The sequence below is a fragment of the Macaca fascicularis genome, chromosome 20, assembly GCF_037993035.2.
Source record: "Macaca fascicularis isolate 582-1 chromosome 20, T2T-MFA8v1.1".
Lineage (NCBI taxonomy): Eukaryota > Metazoa > Chordata > Mammalia > Primates > Cercopithecidae > Macaca > Macaca fascicularis.
The window spans coordinates 77,921,151-77,943,256 of record NC_088394.1 but is presented as its reverse complement, the minus strand read 5'-3'; the positions used below and the strand labels follow the sequence as shown (position 1 = coordinate 77,943,256).

Here is a 22,106-nt window from a genome sequence, read left to right as displayed (position 1 = left end):
AAGCATGTGTCATGTACTCTTCTACATCATGGGGACACGGCAACATGTAAAACCATCCAAGTCCCCATCCCACGGAGCTTAGCTTGTAGGGGGTGATGGGAGACATTCAATAAGCAAACGTATTGATGTCAGGTGGGAATGGATGTTTGCAACAGAATAGTGACTGGGTGCCAGGATGCCATGTTCAGGGACAGCAACTCTGAGTGGGTAGCAGCTGAATAGCTATCCCAGGGAAGGGTGCACCAGGTACAGTGCAGAGCAGGTGCAAAGGCTCTCAGACAGGAACATAATTCTCAGTCGAAGAGCAGAGAGGCCATTCTAACCAGAGGAAAATAAGCAAAGAAGAGAATAAAAGGAGCTAAATTATAGCAGCAGTTCAAGGCCAGTCCATGTGGCCTTCAAGTCAGTGATTTTCAGTCCCCCTCAACCCCCCACCAGGGAACATTTGACAATGTCTGGAGACGTTTTTGGTTGTAAAAACGGGGATGGGCTACTGATATCTGGTGAGGCCAGGGAGCTGCTAAATACCCCAAAATGCATAGAACAGACCCCACCACAAAGAACCATCTGGCCGCAAATGCGGAGAGAGCCGAGGTTGAGAGACTCTGCTTTCAGCCATGGGGAAGACCGTGAGTTTCATTGTAAAGTGTGATGAGAGATATCATCAGAAAGTTTTGAACCAAGGTGTGACTTGAGTTGACTTAGGTTTAAAAAAAAAAAAAAGAAATATTTCTATTGGACAGCACCCTTCCTTTTCTGCTAAAGACACTAGTGGGGAAAGAGGAAAAAAATGACACCCCAAAGAGATGAAGTGGGAGTGGGGACAGAAAGTAACATTTCTGGAGGTTGGAAAATTAAGTTGGTAGAAATGGCTAAGTGGTATGTTAAGAATAGGGCAGGGCTGGGCACGGTGGCTCATGCCTGTAATCTCAGCATTTTGGGAGACTGAGGCAGGCGGATAACTTGAGGTCAGGAGTTCGAGGCCAGTCTGGGCAACATGGTGAAACCCCATCTCTGCTAAAAATGCAAAAATTAGTCAGCTGTGGTGGCACACGCCCGTAGTCCCAGCTACTTTGGAGGCTGAAGCAGGAGAATCGCTTGGGAGGCGGAGGTTGCAGTGAGCCAAGATCGCACCACTGTACTCCAGCCCGGGCGACGGAGTGAGACTCTGTCTCAAAAAATAAATAAATAAATAAATAAATAAAAGAATAGGGCAGTCTGTTAATGGCTATGAGGATTTTGGGAGGGTGATAAAAGTGTGGAATAAGTGGTGATGGTTGCATAACCTTGTAAATACAGTGAAAACCACTGAAATGTATACCTTAAAGAGTAAATTTTATGGTATGTCAATTATATCTCAATAAAAAGTTATATTAGGCCAGGCACAGTGGCTCATGTCTGTAATCCCAGCACTTTGAGGGGCCGAGGCTGGAGGATCATTTGAGGCCAGGAGTTTGAGTCCAGCCTGGGCAATACGGTGAAACCCCGTGTCTACTCAAAACACAAAAATTAGCTGGGCATGCTGGTGCACATCTGTAATCCCAGCTACTCAGGAGGCTGAGACATGAAAATCACTTGAACCCAGGAGTCGGAGGTTGCAGTGAGCCAAGATCACACCAATACACTCCAGCCTGGCTGACAGAGCGAGACTCTGTCTCAAAAAAAAAAAAAAAAAAAAAAAAAAGTTAGATTTAAAAAAGAATGGAGCAGTCTAATATTTACAATGTCTGTGATGACAGAGGAGCCCTGAATTTTCTGGAAGGCATATTACTTTCATCTGATCTATGTGCGTGGCTTTCCTTTCTTTTTTTTTTTTTTCAATAGGTGGGTTAAGGTAAGTGATTAAGGAGAAAGGGCTCATGAAATGTTTGGGCTGATAGCAGAGTAAAGAATGAGAGATAAGAGTTCATCTTCACTAGAAATCACAGCTAGAGGTGACTTGGAGAAAGACAAGCTTGGGAACTTGTAAACATGCAGGGGAAGGCATGGATAGACCTCCCTTAAGTCATCATGTAAGGACTCACGCATATGATCTCTTTTTTGTTTGTTTTGTTTTGTTTTGTTTTCACACGGAGTCTAACTCTGTCACCCAGGCTGGAGTGCAGTGGCCAGATCTCAGCTCACTGCAAGCTCCGCCTCCTGGGTTCACGCTATTCTCCTGCCTCAGCCTCCCAAGTAGCTGGGACTACAGGCGCCCGCCACAATGCCTGGCTAATTTTTTGTGTTTTTAGCAGAGACTGGGTTTCACTGAAGCACATGATCTCTTGACTTCATGAGCATGGTGACCTTAACTGATATCTGAATCACTTTGATTATCAGGAACAACTGCTTATTAAATAAAAATGATAATGAACTTCTATCTATGGTCATGCATTCTATGTTAGAACTTCTTTACATAATACAAGGGGAAGATGCTCTACTAGCCCAGTACCATCCATGTTCAGTGTTGTGTGAGCTCCCCAGTAGCAATACAAGATGAAACTTTGTTTCCACGGGCAGCAGCCCACGAAGTCTTCTCTGTGCACAGTCTCAGAGTTGATAGAACATCTTTAGAGGTCAACCACAACCAAAGAGTCTAATCAGTTCACTCAGCTTCCCTCTGCCCCCCATACTGGACTGGGTGCTACAGGTACAATGGTGACCAAGATGGACCGAGTTCTTGGCCTTAAGGTCTTACAGACTAGTGGAGAACTCAGAGTCCATGGCTAGTGCTGTGAACTTTCCCCAGTCCTGCTAAACTTATCATTGGTTATGTTGGTGTTTTTTATCTTAGTTTTCAATCCCCGCTACTTAAATAAATAAATAAATATAAAAACTTGGGAGAATGAAAAATGGAGATATTTCAATTTTGTCTTTTCATCTCTGTAGACTGCAGGGGTGTATCAAGTGTAGTTTACTTGGGATGTGCGCCTCTTCCAAATCTTCTCTACCTGTAAGACTTTTGGTTTGACTTTTTCTCCTGCAGTCCAGCTGACTCTGATCACTAATTCCCTGATGTACATGGGCTCCTTCTGTTGACCTCTGCATTTGCCAAGAAGCCGAAGCCTGTGCTAGCAGAAAAAAAGACTTCTTCTTAGCAACTTTTAGCTAATAAGTGCTATAGTTGGAATGTGTTCCCCAAATTTCGTATGTAGTAAACTTAATCCTCAAATTCATATGTTGATAGCATTAAGAGGTGGAGCCTTTGGGAGGTAGTTAGGACTAGACAAGGTCATCAATGGGGCCCCCGAGAGGGGACTGGTGGCTTTATAAGAAGAGGAAGAGAGACCTAAGCTGGCATGCTCTTGCTTTCTTGCCATATGATGCCCTCTACCATGTTATGATGAGAAAAGGAGGTCCTCACCCAATGCCAGTGCCTTGCTCTTGGGTTTTTCAGCCTCCAGAACTGTGAGTGAATAAATGCCTGTTGTTTTAAGGCAACTAGTTTGTTATACTTTTTTACAGCAGCTCCAGGAGACCAACAAAGTGAACTACCCGTCTCCTACCACATGTGATCTTCAGTAGACTTCCTAACCCTGCCCAAGCTAAGAGAAAGGATGCTTTTTCCCTGGATTGTGAGTTTTGAGCATAAAAAAATAGAGAGATGGACAAGAGCTAGATTCAAGGCCTAGCTTTGTCAGTTACTCTCCTAGTGGGACTAGGAAAAGCTAGTCCAAGGGAAATGCATGCCCAGGGTCTAGCCTTCTGTAGATAGTTTCTGAGCAGGTAGAAGACCTCAACGGATGCTCCCCCGCTATGAGCAAACTAGAACTCACTGACAATTCCATTCACAAGAACCTCTCACTAGAACCGTTTGGATACAGGACAGTTCCCTTGCTCTGACCAAGGAGGAACAGCTGCCCACACTCAGTTCCCTGGGTCTAAGAGACAGTCAGACAATATCTTTGTTACATTCATTATTTGCAAAGGCCTGGGGCAGAACACCAAAACAGAAAAAGAGGTAAGAGGATCCAGGCGTAGCTTCTCAATTTTTGGCAAACCAGAATGCCCACCCAAATAACAGAGAGGGGCACAGCCTTCCCAGTCCCACAGCCCACCAAGGAGGGACCTGGGATTTCTCATTTTTCCAGGAACCAACCCCCTATAATAGTCTCCGCAAGCTACCTACAAGACTGTCATCAAATCTCGGATACAACTTGATCCCTGGTTATATACCACGCAGACGTTATTTCTTGAGCACCTATGATGTGGTTGGCTCTGCATAAGGCACCGAGGGCACAGTGTGATCCTATCCTTGGTGATGGTGAGCCCTTGATAGAGACCTGCACCAGGTGCCAAGGGCACATGAAGAAGCATCCAAAGTCCATGGGGCCTGGGAGAGAGCAGGGAAGATTACACAGCTAAGCAAACTCTAAAAACTAGTATCCCCATTTTACAGATTAGTAATCTGAGGCTCTGAGATGTTAATTATCTGTCCCAGGTGACACACCAAGCAGCTGGAAGAGCTGAGAAGCTGCAACTAACTGATTCCAAAGTCCATGCTCTTTTTTTTTTTTTTTTTAGTTCCGGGATACATGTGCCGAACATACAGGTTTGTTACATAGGTATACATGTGCCATGGTAGTTTGCTGCACCTATCAACATGTCACCCTGGTGTTAAACCCTGCCTGCATTAGCTATTTGTCCTGAGGCTTTCCCTCCCCTCACTCCCACTCCAACAGGCCCCAACGTGTGTCATTCCCCTCTCTGTGTCCATATGTTCTCATAGTTAAGTTCTCACTTATGTGTGAGAACATGCGGTGTTTGGTTTTCGGTTCCTGTGTTAGTTTGCTGAGGATGATGGCTTCCGGCTTCATCCATGTCCCTGCAAAGGACATTATCTCATTCCTTTTTAGTCCATGCTCTTTTTGCGCTGCTAGATAATCTCTCTCACCCTGGGGGGAAGGCACTTGCCTGCCTAGCAGTCACAGTCTTCGTTGGCTTATGCATTCATTCATGCATGCACACATTTCTTCAGTACATGTTTCTTAAGCATCCACTGCATACTAGGAGCTGTATGAAATGCTGTTATTACAGAACTGAATGAAATAATCAAGATAGTCTAGTGGGACTATGACACAGATATTTACTTGATAAATACTCAATTTCAAGGTGAGAAAAGTACTATGAAGGTAACAAATAGGTTATGAAGATTGAGAAATACACCTGGAGACTTAAAGCCTGGAGAACAGAGAATACCTGTTCAAGAAGTTAATATTTAAGCTAGTAGTTATCAACTGGCAGGGATTTTGTCCTCATGGGGCATTTGGCATTGTCTAGAGACATTTCTTCTTATCACAACTGGGGAGCAGATTACTGTGTCATCCAGTGAGTAGAGACTAAACATCCTATAATGTACAGAAAAGCCCCAACAACAAAGAAATTTTCCAGCCCCAAACGTCAATAGTGCCAAGACTTAAAAACAATAAAAACAGAAACCATGACTACCGGCAGTTAATTGTCATGTCTTCGACTAAGACATGAAGGTGAAGAAGTAAGCCAGCCTGTAAAGCAAGGAGGAAAAAACATTCCAGGTGAAAAGAAGAGTACATGGAAAGGCTTAAGAGCTTGGTGCTTCCAGCTAACCTGCAGGGGAGAGAGGTGTGGGATCTGGGGGCTCAAATTCCACAGGGCCCTCTAGTCTTGGGCAAAAGCTTGGGTTAGAATTCTCTATAGCAGAACGCCTTTGATGGGTGTTAAGCCAGAAAAAGACCTTCAGGCTACTCTGCAGAGAACAGATTAAAGAGACAAAAGAGGAATCCCAGAAGTGAGCAAGTAGCCCTAAAAGAAATGACGGTAGCTTTGACTGCATCAGAAGCAGAGGAGGTGACGAGCCATGGACATATCTAGGTGCACTTTGAAAGTAATAGCCTCAGCACAGAGAACAAATTGTATATGGGTGGGCGGTGGAGGAGATGGGCAGACAAATGAGAATGGAGGGGAGCTCGTGGGATTCTGGTCTCTACAGAGTGCTGGGTAGTGCAGCTCACCAAGATGGGGAACACCGAGCAAGGGCCAGAAGAGAAGGGTCCCAAATCAAGAACTCAGTTTCAAGCATGTAAAGCCTGAGACACCCAATGGAACTGGGTATATAAGGGTTGGAGAGGGAAACTGTTTATACGAGATTTTGAGCTGTGGTCCATTCGTAAAGTAGGGCTGGCTGTCCACTAACTTCACCTGGGATGGAGGCTCTCTAAAGAAACACCAATGCCCAGGCACATGCCTTAGATCAGATGAACTTGAGCTCTGGGAGTGGGTGCCCAAACATCATTATTTTTTAAAAGCCCCAAGGTGATTCTAACACACAGTGATGGTTGACATCCACTAGATTCGAGAAGCTGTCCCAAGGTGGAGACCTTCTCTGTACGCATGCAGCCCCACTGCGGGACTGAGAAGCCTCACCTTTGTGCCTTACCAAAGGAACTGTCTCTAGTTTGTGTCTATTGAAAAATTCCATCTCTGCTGCATCAGCGGTTGGCTGAAGTCTATCTGTCAAAACAATGAACTGCTTGTAGTCTCCGGCATTCTTGTGTTACCTGCAGTTCCAGACCTTTTGTTCGAAGACTCTCTTGTTTATGGCAATGTCAATCTCCTGGTAAGGCCCCAGGGCTGTTTCCTCTCTTTCATTCTTTGGGGGACAGAATGTTTGCAATCTCTTTGGTGAACTTTCTTTCCAAAATGCTCACAGCATCTTCTGACACTGTGTACTCAAAGCAGGAGATATATTCAGACCTGGCCTGTTCTTCAAGGTCCAGTTAAATCTCCATTTCCCTTTAATATTATGGGGCACCCATCATGTGACTTGCTTTGTACCTGGCATTTGGGGACACCATGATCCACATGAATGGCATGACCCCTGATCTAGGACAAAGTGTCTCAACCTGAGAGCTATTGACATTTGAGGTCAGGTAATTTCTTTGTGGTAGGGGCTGTGCTTTGCATTATAGAATGTTTAGTGGCATCCTGGCTTCAACACTCAATACCTGTAGCATGTTGTCATTCCCCCCTACCCTATAGATTTTGACAACCAAAAATATCTCCAGAATTGCCAAATATTCCCCTAGGTAGCCAAATTGCTCCCAGTCAAGAACAACTGCTTGAGAGGGAAGAGTATATTAAATAAATAGTCACAGAGAATGCTGATAAAGAATATGAAAGGGTCATAAACGGGAGAGATGTAATTTAACAGAGAGATATAAGCTCAACCTGGGACTACCTGTTCTAGCCCAGAAAGTAGCCAGGATTATTTTCATCATAATGCATTCTCTTATTACTTTATTGTCCTTTGTCTTCTTTGATTTCCTACAACAGCATTCACTGTTGTGTACTATGCAGCCAGGCACAGCAGTAAGCATTTGGCATGCTCATTTCATTTTATTCTCGTAGCTATTTTACTGACTACAAGCAGTTCATTGTCATGTCTTATACAACTACCGTATAACCAATATTGGCACCACAAACAATTGAAGATTTCCTATATAAGCAAATTGCCTTTCTAACCAATAGCATGGCATATTAGTCTTGCAAACTAGAACAAAAGCTCAGACATCTATAGTGTCCACTTTTCCTTATCTCTTAAACAACAGCCTCCTAGTTCATCAGTTATCACAATCCTTTTTGTACTATTAATGTCTCTTTTTCAAGTCCTTCCTTCTGGATCTCCAAATCACTCCCCAAATTTCTCTCTTCCACCAAATTTTTTCTTTTGATCTTCATGTTCTCTGGAGCTAATTCCCCATCTGCTCTTTCCCTTTTCCACCAAAATTCTCAAATTTTCAGAGTTGCCCACTAACATCATCTCCTTGCTGCCTTTGCACTGGGACTCCTTCCTGTACCCTTTCCTGAAAGAATCTCTCTAATCGGTATCCCCAAGGCAGTGAAATGCAGAGCTATCATCTCATCTCATTCACTCGCTCCTCCATATTGGATGTTGTTCGTATTTTCCTTGGAACCCTACACCACCTAGGTCTCCCTCCCACCTCCTATCCTATAGATATGAGTGGACCCAATAGCCCAGTGCCCTGTCCTAATCTCTGTCTATGCACTTCTCTCAGATATCTTTTTAGCTTTCAGAGCTTCCTTTGTCCTACATATGTGGAAGATTAACCTAATTTTATCTTCCATCTTGGGCTGTTTCTTGGATTTTAGCCTCATTTCTCCAATTTAATTTGGACACCACCACCTGAATACAACCTTGCCATTTCAAATTCAACATGTCTCAAACGAAAGATACTACGTTTTTCACAAAGTCAGCTCCTTTTCCTCAGTCTTGCAAGACCTACAGTTTCTCTTCATTGTAAAATCACCCTCAGACCCTCAGAATCATACTCTATGTTTGTCTATGCGTTCATTCCTTGAGCCTGTTGTGGGTGCCGTGTTTTTCACTGGGGCCATCATGCCTCCCTGCATGGAGCTCATAGTCCATCTGGAAATACAGGCAGTCAAAAGAGCAATCAGAAGACAGCCATGATAGGGAGAGTCCAATGTGTAATGGGTCTCTCCTTTTCTTCTCTGCCTAGGTCCAATGAGACAGCAAGTTCTATAGGGCTTTCTTCATAAAGTCCCTCCAGTTGGCTGCTTGCTCTTCCAACTCGTGGCCTCTACCCCAGCCTGCTACATGCTCTTGCTTCTTCTCACTTCTGCCCACTTCTCTGAACTCTCACACCTTACACTGTCTTTTAATGTCCTGGCTTTTTGCCTACCTACTCCTCTATACTACAAGTTGATTCATTGTCATGAATGCATGTTATTTGCCACTGTATTCCCAGTACCAGGCACAGAGGTGCTCAATAAATGTTGGTGAAATAATGAATGAATGGATTCTAATCCCCTTTCCACACTACCAATCAGAGTTCTTTTTTAAAACCCTCCTACGCCATTGTCTTCTTCTCTAGCTCTTCCCTAAACTTCATGCTTTAACAGCATACCAGGTAGGTTCTGAAGTAGTAATCTAGAGGTGGCCAGATAACAACCCCCCGGCACGACTGGGAATATTTGGAAAACAGTGACGAGCTTCATGAGCAGAAGGCACTCATGATTGCTCACTGGAAAAGTACCACCCCTGCTAATGGAGGGAGATCTGGAAGTTCCTGGCTGTTCAGTCTTCAGTGTTCTCTGGTGCTATGGGGTAAGGAGCTCTCTTTCTTAAGGAAGGAAAGTGAGCTTTGCCGTAAGATTCTGTGCCTGAACGTGGAAGGTGCTTCGGTCAACCAAGCAGGTCTGAAAAAGTTGGCGGCCATCGCCCCTTTCCCTTAACGGGGCACATTCGCCATCTGCCTGTCTGCACTGCGTGTATTATCTCCTTGAGCTAAAAGACCTGCATTTGAATTCCAGCACTGCCAATTACTTATTTGTCACGTGGCCTTAATTATATAAACTTGAAAACCCCAATTTTGTCATCGTTGAGTTGGGTTAATAATGAAAACCATTTCATCAATATCTGGACCATGATCACTCTAGAATATGGGTATTGGGTATATTTTGTATATTTGCTCCTCTTGTGTACACTTAAAGATTTACATACTTTTTTTTTTTTTTTTTTTGCCATCTTGGCTCACCGCAACATCTGACTCCCATGTTCAAGCGATCCTTCTGTCTCAGCCTCCCAAGTAGCTGGGATTACAGATGCCCACCACCATACCTGGCTAATTTTTGTATTTTTGGTAGATATGGGGTTTCACCATGTTGCTCAGGCTGGTGTTGAACTCCTGGACTTAAGTGATCCGCCCGCGTTGGCCTCCCAAAGTGCTTGGATTGCAGGTGTGAGCCACCATGCCTGGCCCATAATAATTTTTAAATTTCTTATATAAGATATATCCTGGCTGGGCACGGTGGCTCACGCCTGTAATCCCAGCACTTTGGGAGGCCGAGACGGGCGGATCACGAGGTCAGGAGATCGAGACCATCCTGATTAACACGGTGAAACCCCGTCTCTACTAAAAAATACAAAAAACTAGCCAGGCGAGGTGGCGGGTGCCTGTAGTCCCAGCTACTCGGGAGGCTGAGGCAGGAGAATGGCGTAAACCCAGGAGGCCGAGCTTGCAGTGAGCTGAGATTCGGCCACTGAACTCCAGCCTGGGCAACAGAGCGAGACTCCGTCTCAAAAAATAAAAAATAAAAATAAAAAAATTTAAAAAAAACCAGATATCCTATAAGGTGTTTGTGAGAATTAAATGAAATTAGGCATAGAAAGTGCTCCTTACAATGCCTGACACATAGGAAGCCTCTGACACAAGGTGGCTCTCAATAGCACAGTCACACCACTATCCTAGCCATGAGGGTCTTGCGGCACTGAGATCATCTTATACATTCATTGGTTTGTTTGCATTATGTCTTCCTCCACTAGAATTAAGCTTCATAAGGGCAAGGCCTTATTCTGTTTTTGTTTCACACTGTATCTCGAGTGTGCATAGTAGGCAATTGGTACTGAAAACATTAGCCGTTAAAACAAGCAGTTTCAGCCCCAGACATAGCTCACATCACTCACTCATCCTGCTTCCAGTCAGCACCCTTCGCTCCCCACCTAAGAGGTAATGCCCTGTCTCATAGAGATGAGGACTCAGGAGGAAATGCAACAGGTGAACAGTTTGCCTAGAGCAAAGGTCTTCACAATCCAGCACCTCCCAAAGACTCTCTGTAACAGAAGAACCAAAAAGACAGTTCAGGGTAAATTATTAGGAGAAAAAACTCAAGAGGCTAGAGTGGTCCCAGCAGAAGCTTTCAGCGAGGTCAGAGCTTAAAAGGGCAAGAACCAAAGGTAGACAGCACAGAGCCGAAAGTCTCCACACTAGAGAAGCATTTGTCAGTGAAAAAACTGGATTAAGCTGAGACCTGCAAAACAAGTCTGCTACAAAAAGAGGGCTTGCCAGCCAAGGAACAGTCAGAATGCAAAGAACAAAGGAGCAGGGCACCATTGTATGAGGCAGATGAGGCACATTAATGAATGGCCCAGAAGACAGAACTCTCATCGCCTATTTTCCTTTCATCTCCTTTGCCAAGGGGATTACTGGACTGGAAAAGATAGGAAATAGGTAAAAATCATTGTATTTTATGAGGCAGCTACTATGTATCAGGCAGCAACATATATTCACAATCTTGCTTAATACTTAGAAGAGATATCAATCTTGATTCCACTTTATATGTGAGAAAAATTAACCTCAGAGAGGTGAAGCAGCTTGCTCATGAGTGCAGAGCTAGTGAGTAGCCTAATACCTTCATTTAGATACTGTATATCTTAAGAGGGAAGCTTAAGATGGATGGGGGGCTCCCTGGGGGTAAACAGCCCAGTGCTGACCCCATTTAAGTTCACAGTCAAACCTCCCTGAACCATTTTCATACCAGCTGCAGTTTAGACACAGCATCTGCTATTTAGAGAGCTGGTTTTCTTTTGTTTTTTTCTCTTTTCTTTCTTTTTTTTTTTTTTTTTACAGAGTCTCACTCTGTCACCCAGGCTGGAGTGCGGTGGTATGATCTCACCTCACTGCAACCTCTGCCTCCCATGTTCAAGCGACTCTCGTGCCTCAGCCTCCTGAGTAGAGTAGCTGGGATTACAGGTGCACACCACCACAGCCTGCTAATTTTTGTATTTTTAGTAGAGATGGGGTTTCGCCCTGTTGGACAAGCTGGTCTCGAACTCCTGACCTCAGGTGATCTGCCTGCCTTGGCCTCCCAAACTGCTGAGACTACAGGTGTGAGCAACCATGCCCGGCCAGAAGAGTTGGTTTTCTGAACCTAGTGTGACAGGGGAACACTTCTTCCCCACTTCCTATGCTCTTTGAAATATGGAGGGATATCTTTCAGTGTGACATTCCTGGCCACTCTGGCTCCCCTACCCTCCTTCCCCCAAGGGAGGTAGAGCAAAGTATCTGATTGGTGAGTTTGGCGGAAAGAACTGGACATGAACATTTTACCTGGTGCAAAGGTCTTTTCTCTCTCTAGGAGGGGAACCAAATGACAATTCAGAGAAAATGATCAGGACTGAGAAGGAGAGGAGAAAACGCAAGAGGCCAGACCATCCTGTGGACACTGTCATCTCTTCCTTCCAACCTCCCAGCCTATAAAACACCTGTGCTAAGCCCAGCTGCCCAGTCCAGGCCCCATCTGTGGGTGAGGCCTGAGACTTTTCCACCTTGCCTTGGCTGAGCACCGTTATTACCACATGCCAGACCTGTGCTCCAATATGCATCTATCAGGAATAAAGCTGCTGTCTTAAGCTCCCTGTATTGTTTCTCTATTGGTTCAGAATTCGGGGGGAAATGGGGTTTAGGGACTGACCCCACCAAACAAAGCAACAGCATCTGGTGAAGAACCCTACATTTGTTCTGATTTAATTTCACCTCATTTAGCTCCAGTTGGGTTTGCATTGCTCATACCAAGATGCTATGTGATATTAACTCTGAGTCAACAGCTCGGAGGAATGTCAATAAAGAAACTGGAAATGGTTCAGAGGAGGCTAAAGAGAATGATGAACATTCTGGAAACTAGGCCATGGGAAGAATGGTAAAAAGAATGAGAAGATTTAGTTCAAAGAAGACTTGGCTCTGATATGATGCAGTCCACATGTTTCAAGGGCAATCATGCAAAATAATACTTTAATTAGGTTATGTGACTTCCAAGAGCAGAGTTAACTTCAAGGGAAGAATATTTTGCTCATTATAGGGAAGATATTTACAACTATTAGCATTGTATAAAAATGAAATAATTTCCACCAATAGAGGATCAAACCCCTGTCACTGGGATTATTCAAAACCCCAATGGATGAAATGGGATGATCCTGAACAGGGTGTTCCGGTGTTGGGAAATGGTTGGGTCTGAAATAAAGTTTATCTATATGATTTTTATAAACCCTAAAATGGCTGAATGAACTGTCTTGGCTCCTCACCCCTTTTGCGCCAATATCACAAGTGACCTAAAACAAGGAGGGCAGGCCAGGGGAGATCCCTTGCATGTGACCAGATCCTGGCTGGGAAGCCCCAGTCCCCACACAGCACTTGCTAATGGGAGGGAACATGGAAGGCTCAGAGCTCTACATGCTCCACTAGGGAAAAGCTTGGCCCAAGAGGAACTTCTTTTTCCCTTCATCCTTCCTTGAAGGAGTCTGTGATAGCCCAAGTAAGAAGACAGAGGCCCTGATAGCAACTAACCTGCAAAAATTATGTCAAGAGATGCAACTCCATAAGCAAGAGAAAAGTTTCTTCTCTGCCTGCTTCTCTCTGCAGGAACCAAAGCAGAAGTTGAAAGCTAACATGTGGCCACAAGAATATGTTGTTTGATCTATGGGATTGTTTAAAATATAAGAAAGAGGCCAGATGCAGTAGCTTACACCCGTAATCCCAGCACTTTGGGAGGCCGAGGCAGGTGGACTAGCTGAGGTCAGGAGTTCGATACCAGCCTGACCAACATGGTGAAAGCCTGTCTCTACTAAAAATGCAAAGTTAGCTAGGCATCGTGGCGGGTGTCTGTAAACCCAGCTACCTGGGGGGCTGAGGCAGGAGAATTGCTTGAACCCAGGAGGAGGAGGTTGCAGTGAGCCGAGATCGTGCCATTGCACTCCAGCCTGGGTAACAAGACCAAAACTCCTTCTCAAAAAATAATAAATAAAATAAAATAAAATATAAGAAAGAAGTCATTGCCAACTTGTTTTAAATGGGAGATTTCACACACAAAGATCCACAATTTTCATTTTGCCCTGAAATACCACAAAAGTGGCAAAGTGGCAGTAATTGACTGGAAGTAGGAAGCAGCTGCCTTCTCTAGTCAGGGGGTAAGTGCTCCAGTTTGTATGGCACTTACCACCCTCCACCAAGTTCTAGACACTGAGGCCAAGTGCAATAGTTCCGGCTCACACCTGTAATTCCAGCACTTTGGGAGGCCGAGGCGGGAAGATCACCTGACGTCAGGGGTTCAAGCCCAGCCAGGTCAACATGGTGAAACTCCATCTCTACTAAAAAATACAAAAATTAGCTGGGTATGGTGGCGGGCCCCTGTAATCCCAGCTACTCGGGAGGCTGAGGCAAGGAGAATTGCTTGAACCTGAGAGGCAGAGATTGCAGTGAACCAAGATTGCACTACTACACTCCAGCCTGGGCAACAGAGCGAGACTCTGTGCAAAAAAAATTTTTTTTAAAAGAAAAGAAAGGGGAAAGGTTCAGGACAGGAGATAATACATTTGTTTTAAAACATGCCAAATTTAAAGTTTCAGGCTAAATTTCTGGAAATATGAGTCAGGAGCTCATCAGAATGTCAGGTATACAAAACCACGATTTACCAATCCTCTCACAGAGGAGACAATTGATACCACAGGAGCAGGTATGACTTTGCTACTGGGTAGGGAATGCAGCCAAATAAGAAGGTGAAGTAAAGACAGAGTCAGAGGTTACCTTGGAGGAAGGGTAGGAAGAAGAACCTGGAAGAGTCAAAGGACAAAGAAATGCGGGAGAAGCATGGAAATGCAGTTCTTGCAAGGCTAGCGAGGCCAAGAAAAGAAGGAAAATATGGTCAGCGGTGCTGGAGCAGACGTCAAGCTCTGGTGATTAGAGGACACCAGTGACCCTCAGAGAGCAGTTTCAGCAGTCTGGGGGGAGCCAGTGCATGTTGTATTTGTACCACTTCCTGGGTAAGCAGGAGTACGCTTAGAACCAAATCAGCACAAAGCCTTGTCCAGGGCAAGCCAACAATTAAGTCACCATGGAACAATGGAGCTTCCAACGGCTCAGCCTTGTCACTCTGCCCTTTTTATGCAAATGACCCCAGCAAAAAGAAGAGCAAAGGTAAGTACTTCAGTAAGTGGGCAGATTGGGACAATCTTATTGTGTCCAACTAACGACCATGAAAAGGAGAGGACATTTCACCCACATGGCTGGTTCACTCACGGTGCATTCGCTCATTAACGCTGTGTTAGGCCTAATGTGCTCAGAGACTGAGAAGAGGCACATGGTCATGAAAAGAGACCTGGTTCCTGCTTCAAGCAGCTTGCAGTATAGTTGGGATGGATTTCCATGCCATCCGAATACTCCCCAATCAAAACACTCCATCTATAATGCCTGATACAATCATTGTTCAAACTTTCACAAAATCACCTGGGTTAACCACACCTTTTTATGCTTCCCTGTAGTAGGAAAAGGTAAAACTTAAACCTCATGATAAGTGGGGACATTTGTTCATGTAAAAAGCATCTGGTAGACTGGATTACAGACTCACTGATGACCATCCTTTCAACATCCACCATCACTTTATTGCTCATGCTTCGCCAGCATCTATCTACAAATCTAACCAAGTTCTATTTCATTATTTCCAACTTCCAGTGATATTTCACTTGAACTACGCTTCACTGCTCTCAGACTCAGTTCTGAAGTCAAGCTTAGCACACGGCATTTCTCAAGTCATCACCCTCTGCAAACATCCCTAGCCCTGTCTGTGGTAACCTTATTTCACCATCTTTCATAAGTATCTTCTACACCCAATCAATTGCCAAGCTCTGTGTTAGGCAGAGTCATGGGCACATAATAGACGTTCAATATTTACTTTTTGGTTAAGTGGACACATTTTATATTCTGGGTAACCTTTGTAGGCTAATACCAACTATGGATCTAACACTTCTAATGACAGTGGTTAAGAGGATGGCTTTTGGTAAGCGTTGGATCTGATCTGGGTTTAGTCCAATCTCTGCTACTTAGTAGCTCAGTGACTTTGGACATATTCCCTTGTTTACAAATGTAAATTATTAGGGTTGTGAGAATCAAATATAAAATGCATGTAAAGCTCAGAGCACAGAGATGTTATTTCTCTTAGTCTCTTAGTACAATGTCAATGTTTATCCATCTAAATAATCTAACGTGCAATCCAAAGGAGTCCAAACCCCAAGATGATACCAATGGTATTCAACTTGAGAACCTTAGTTGGATTATTCAATAATTGCAAGAAGGGGTCTTCACTGACCTGAGACCCTTTCTTATGAGCATAAAATATTTTCACTGAAAACAGATCTTACTTCTCCTCCTGGATCCATTCTCCAATATATCCAGTTTTGAAATTTTCAATCAAAAATTATCTAATGCAGGCCGGGCGCGGTGGCTCAAGCCTGTAATCCCAGCACTTTGGGAGGCCGAGATGGGCGGATCACGAGGTCAGGAGATCGAGACCATCCTGGCTAACACGGTGAAACCCCGTCTCTACTAAAAAAAAAGTTCAAAAAAACTCGCCGGACGAGGTGGCGGGTGCCTGTAGTCCCAGCTACTTGGGAGGCTGAGGCAGGAGAATGGCGTGAACCCGGGAGGCGGAGCTTGCAGTGAGCCGAGATTGCGCCACCGCACTCCAGCCTGGGCGACAGAGCGAGACTCCGTCTCAAAAAAATAAAATAAATAAAATTTTAAAAAATTATCTATCTAATGAAGCAAGCTTTATTGAGTGCTAGCTATATTCATTGTAGCTACTTAACCAGTTAGGCTGGAATACCTTCCCACTTTCCCTGGGGAAAACTACTTTTAGATTCTTAACAAGGTCCCTCTTTCTTTGTCAAGCTTTCACCAGCCCCACACACAAGACCTGTGTCTGCCTGGGATCCACTTTGGGAATGAACTTGGAGGTTTCTTATATGCCCTATCACACAGCCACAGTTGGGTGTGGCCATGTCTTTCCCAGTGGTCCATGAAGCCCTGAGGTGTCTGCCCTGTACCCAGTAGATGGTGAATCAATACTCAATATTTGAGATGTTTGAGAAAGACTGGAGGGGGCAGGATTAAAAGCCAGAGGATAGAAAATTAAAGTTACCTGTGCATCTCCTGCCAAGCTTAGTGGGTAGGCTGAGAAGGACAGTGCATAACCTCAGAGGAGGGGGAAGGAACTCCAGTGAATGTGTGTCCAAGATGAAAGAAAAGTAGGAATTTTGATACCATCACTTGAGAGTAATTGCATGGTCTTAAAATTTCCTTCCCCCTTTGCTTCTGGAAAATGCATGGCACATACTGGGCTCTCAGTGAATATTTATTGAATGAATACGTGAATGCTTCTGTTTGTCAACCTTTTCTTTTGTTCTTTTTGTTCCTTCGTGTTCTTCCTAACTACTCAAGCTTTCCCCCTCACCACCCCAATACAGTCATTCTTCCTCTCCTTCTCTCTCTCTCTCTCTCTCTTTCTCTCTCTCTCTCTCTCTCTCTCATTTGCTAACTCCATCTATAGTAGTATAAGTTATGTAGGGGTGTGTGTGTGTGTGTGTGTGTGTGTGTGTATTATTTTCCATTTACAGAAGAGAAAACAGAAGTCCCAAAGTCCAAAACTGAGCACCAAAGTTTACACAGCTGTCCACACAGCTAGTAATAAAGATGCAGCAAATAAAGTCCTATTCCCCCAGAACCCTCCCACTTTTATGTGCATCAATCCAGGGTGCACTTTGACTCCCAGCAACCAGCACCTGTGACTCTTTCCCCAAAGGGCCAGAACCCACCTTGCCAGCCAGTGTCCACATGGTGCCAGAAGTGCACGGAATTAAATCTCCCCTCCTCCCCACATCCAAGGGGGAAGAGGGGTGACTGCCCTTAACTAATGATTGACAGCTGTGAAGGCATAAAGACGACAGCTCTCCAGTCCCCAGTTGGCACAGCTCTGATGTGTGATCCACACTACCGCACGTCCGCCCAGGGTGATCTTCAGAGGACTTCTCAATGTCACACCCTTGCCTGGCTTCTTCCTTTTCCCTGCCCATCTTCTCTGGAAACCCTCCCAATAAATCTTTCGCACAAATCCTCACAGAAAGCACTGCTTCTGGGGACCTAGCCTAAGGCAAGGTAGATGCAAGATTCAAACCCAAGCCTGTCTGTCTTCAGAGTTTTCTCCCACTATGTTGTGGTTGAGATGTTGTTACAATCATGCCAGTCTATTCTTTGCTCATTTTACAGTTATACATTGAAAATGCATCATACAACCCCGTCTCTACTGAAAATACAAAAATTAGCCAGTGTGATAGCACATGCCTGTAATCCCAGCTACTTGGGAGGCTGAGGCAGAAGAATCACTTGAACCCGGGAGGCAGAGGTTGCAGTGAGCTGAGACCATGCCACTGCACTCCAGCCTAGGCAACAGAGTGAGACCCGTCTCAAAAAATAAAATAAAATAATAAAATAAAATAAAATGCATCACACATACATTTTAAAAATTTGAATGGCCGCTGTGGCTTCAGGCAGCTTGAAGACAAATATGTATTCAAACACCCTATGCTTGCTTACTTTTTCTTACTATATTTATATTGTCTCTAAGGCAACAAACTTTTGAACATATTAGCAAAATGAAATCAAGGGCTTAAAGGGGAGAAAAAAAGGTTACTTTTTTGACTTGTCTTTGTAATTGCCTCTCGCCTGGATCCATAATTAAATACAAACTAAAAGGAGCTTTAGCTGTTTAGTGCTCTCTTTTAAGTATTTTTATTATATGAGTAATGTAATCACATTAGAGAAATTTGAAATCCAGGGGAGGAAAAAAAAAACATGCAAATACTCTAATCCAACCATTAACCAACTATTTCCTTTATAAACTATTTCCTTTCATTTACACACTCTTTCCAGTACACTAATCCAACCATATACAAACTATTTTCTTCCAGCTGTTATCACAGCTTTTCTCCCAGCCCAGGGATCTATGCATTTGACGTGGTCTCAGACTTGTTCCAAAGCTGGGGTTTCCTGTGAGTTTTCCTTTGGCCCAGGCAGTTTTCCATTTAACACAGTTCTTGGGGCTGTCATATTAAATGGTCGCACATTGTCATACCCAGAGGATGTACCATATATTATCACCCTTTGGTTGCTTTTGATATTGAATATTAATCTTATTAAACAATAAGATTGTGTTGAATGTGCCATTTTGGTTTTGCTTCTACTCTTTTGTTTTCATATTTCAGATTATGTCTTTAAAATAAATGTCCAAGACTTGGATTATCAGATAAAGGAACAATATGTATGGCTTTTGATGTACACTGCCACATTTTTTGCCAGTCCTGCCCCACCAAAACGCATACTAATCTATGTTATCATAAGCCAATGTGAAACAAAGGTCATTCCAAGCTCAGCATGGCTTCTCATTCTTTAAAGAGTTCTGGTCTAACAAAATGAATTCATTTTAAATTTCTCGATTTCATACAAAGGTTTTGAAACCTTGTCTAGAATTATATGAGCATATAGCATTCCTCATTAAAAAGACAGAGAATTTGAAAATAACAAAGAACGTGAAAGTCACATTTCAGTCATCCTTAAATATATGTAGTACTCATCTTAATCCTAAACTTTCATAATTGCTGTAAGCATTTCATGTAGGGATTAGTCCTTAAGCTTGAGTTGCCTAATTAATTCAATCATCCTTACTCAACACTAAACACGGCACCTTCAGTGGCTGATGTGGGCTCACTGAGTTGGGTGCCTGTTTTGTGAGCGTTAATTCATGCCTGCATCTTGAAATGCAGAAGATAAAGAATGTTGATAAAATAAACAAGCAAGAAGGAATTCCCATTTTTCTCAGCTACCCTGTGGTTTGCCTGAGATCATCCTAAGCTTTCCTAATAGAACAGGACACGGAATAGGAAGATTGAGACTCTCTTACAAATGTCACCGATAAGCCATTTGAGAATTCTAGTGAAAATGTGGAAAACCCAGCCAGACTCCCAGATACCTGATTCCAGGTGAGGTCAGACGTTCTTGCAGATAAACATCCCATTGACTGAATTTTCTCCCCTTAAACTTTCAAAAATTAATTTAAATAAGCTTGTTTTCTGTGACACATCAAACCCCCAACAAGCACCACTTGAATTTTGTTTCAAGAAAGCGTTTTTCTTTAACACAATAACAAAATCTGTTTCTCTGTAAATTGCCAAGCCCCAGATTTTCTCTCAACCACATCCCCATCCCATTCTTGCCTTCACCCTGAGGCCCATGGTCAGAGGGGTGATGATCTCCCACAAACGATTCCACAGCTGATTTTTTTTTAATTTGGCAGGGCTTTCTGGGTTAGGATAACGTTGGGTAATCCTAATTACAGCCATATCCAAGCTTAAACTCCATAACCAAACAAACCAGTTTTACAACTCAAAGAAATTTAATTTGGCCTCACACTTGCGGTGGGGAAACTCACACACACACACTCACACACACATAAAGAAGGGAAAAACTGGCAGCTCAGCTAACAGGCAACCGAATTTGGACACACTGCCAGCTTGGTCCAATTAAGAAACATTAGAGGTCTAATGAGGAACAGTTCAGACAGGACGCAAGGTTCTTGACAGCAGCCAAGCAAACTGCAAAGTCTCCAGCCCAGGTGAGTGAATCCCTTCAACCTTTCAAAACAGCAAGGGGCCAGTAGAACTTGGCTTGTAAGCTTTCTTGCATACCTAGGGAAGAAGGGTCCAGGTGGAGAACCTGGCCAAACAATGATCTCAGAACAAAAGTCCATTTAAGCCTAAAAAACAATCTATGGGACATTCCTGGGTACAACAGAACACATGAAATATTACCATTTTGCCTATTAATATTTATTCCTGGGAAATTAACAAACTCATTGTCTGGGTGCATTTCATCCTCTCCTTCCCTCCTGCTACCAGCCCCTTCAAATGCACCTCCTGGAAAAAACTGAACCAAAGCAATGTCATGAAAAATACTTGGGCGAGGGCTTTCATTTACTCCATGCCAAGTATTTTATTTTTAAGCCAGATTTGACAAAGTCCTGCTAAGGCAAAGCAAGTTTCAGATCGTGCCCTCCGTGAAAATTGCAGCGCCGTTCTGCTTACCTGTCACCAGGACTGCCTTCTGATCCACAGGTAACAACTCTTGGCCAGATAAGTAAGTATACATGAGGAAACATGACAGAGAGAAGAGGATCAAGCCCCAAAACGGGGACAGGATGAGTAGGCAGACTGCACAGAGGCCTGCCAGGCAGACCATCCAGTTCCACAGCTGCCCCGAGCTCTTCTTGTATTTGCAAAATACTGTCCCGCACAGTACTGTGGGGACAGCCAGACAGATCCATGTCGTGTCTGAGAAGAAAGTGGTCATTCTCGGTGACTCGCTGCACCTTCAAGTGCTCAGGGCCAGTGAGTCTAGTGGGCAAAGGCTGACTGGAGGCAGCCTGAGTTATGTGAACAGAGAGTCAAGAAGGGAGGGGAGAAAGCAGCCCCAGCCCCTTTCGACTGAGCAGAGATTAAGCATAATCATATTCCCAGTGGGTAATTTAAACCAGTGTGCACTTCAACATAAATACCAAGGCACTTCCTATTTGACCACTCTCCCCCTCCCTGCCCCCTGCATACACAACACATGCACATACTCACCCACAAACACACACCTTCTATTTTTTTAATGACAGTCCACCTCTGGAGAGATGACTAATTGGATAATAATTGACAGAATTCGAACTGCACAGAGAATAACAGGAAAATCCTCTAGCTCCCGGGAAAATACTGTCTTCTTCAAGAGCCTGCAGTGTGTCTGGGTGCTGAGTCCTTTTTCTGACTCAGGAGTGAGTGAGAGAGAGAGAGAGAGAGAGAGAGAGAGAGAGAGTGTGTGTGTGTGTGTGTGTGTGTGTGTGTGTGTGTGCATGCATATAAATTCAGGCAATCAATGAAGTTTGGAAAACAGATTCTGGAAGGGAAGGCACCTCTGATCTGGTCCATAGCTTCAGGACTCCTACAAATCCCAACTGAGGCAGGCTGAAGGGTTGGATGGAGAGGGATATGAAAGTAGAGGAAGATATTCCTTGGCAGAGGAAAGTGCTTTGGTCTTTCCTGAGGGGAAACATGCCAGGGAGAGATAATAATGACAATTAAATAATAGCGGCTAACATCTATTGGTACTTTTTTGTGACAGAGGCTGTGCATAGCTGCTTATTTGTTCATTCGCTTTATTGCAAGCCTATTCTATGCCAGCCTCCATTCACTGGCACTCGGCTCATTCTCCTTGAATACAATATCCTTATGAAGCTGGTTCTAGTATTATAGTAACTTTACAGGTGAGGAAACCAGGGCACAGAGAGGATAAGAGACTTAGTCAAGATCTCACAGCAGTGCAGTCTTGCAGCCTGATCTCAGAGCTTTTTGCTCCTAAGCATTCTATTCCACTGCCTGTTTTAGGCAAAAAATAATAATAATAAAAAAATAA

The 22,106-nt window shown here is 43.9% G+C and overlaps 1 protein-coding gene across 4 annotated transcripts in view; it reads right to left on the bottom strand.

The window, feature by feature from the left end:
* Nucleotides 1–21,439, bottom strand: part of HSD17B2 (hydroxysteroid 17-beta dehydrogenase 2) — a 64,458-nt gene extending 43,019 nt beyond the window's left edge. For 2 of the 4 annotated variants that reach the window (XM_045381548.3, XM_045381547.1), the window contains exon 1: nucleotides 20,741–21,058. In XM_045381548.3, the coding sequence (XP_045237483.1) occupies nucleotides 20,741–21,005 (265 nt within the window). In that variant the 5' untranslated portion in view covers nucleotides 21,006–21,058. Of the gene's footprint in view, nucleotides 1–20,740; nucleotides 21,059–21,280 lie in introns of those variants that run through there. The other 2 variants (XM_074027666.1, XM_074027665.1) reach the window with 2 other exon arrangements.
* Between the last annotated feature and the right edge of the window lie 667 nt (nucleotides 21,440–22,106).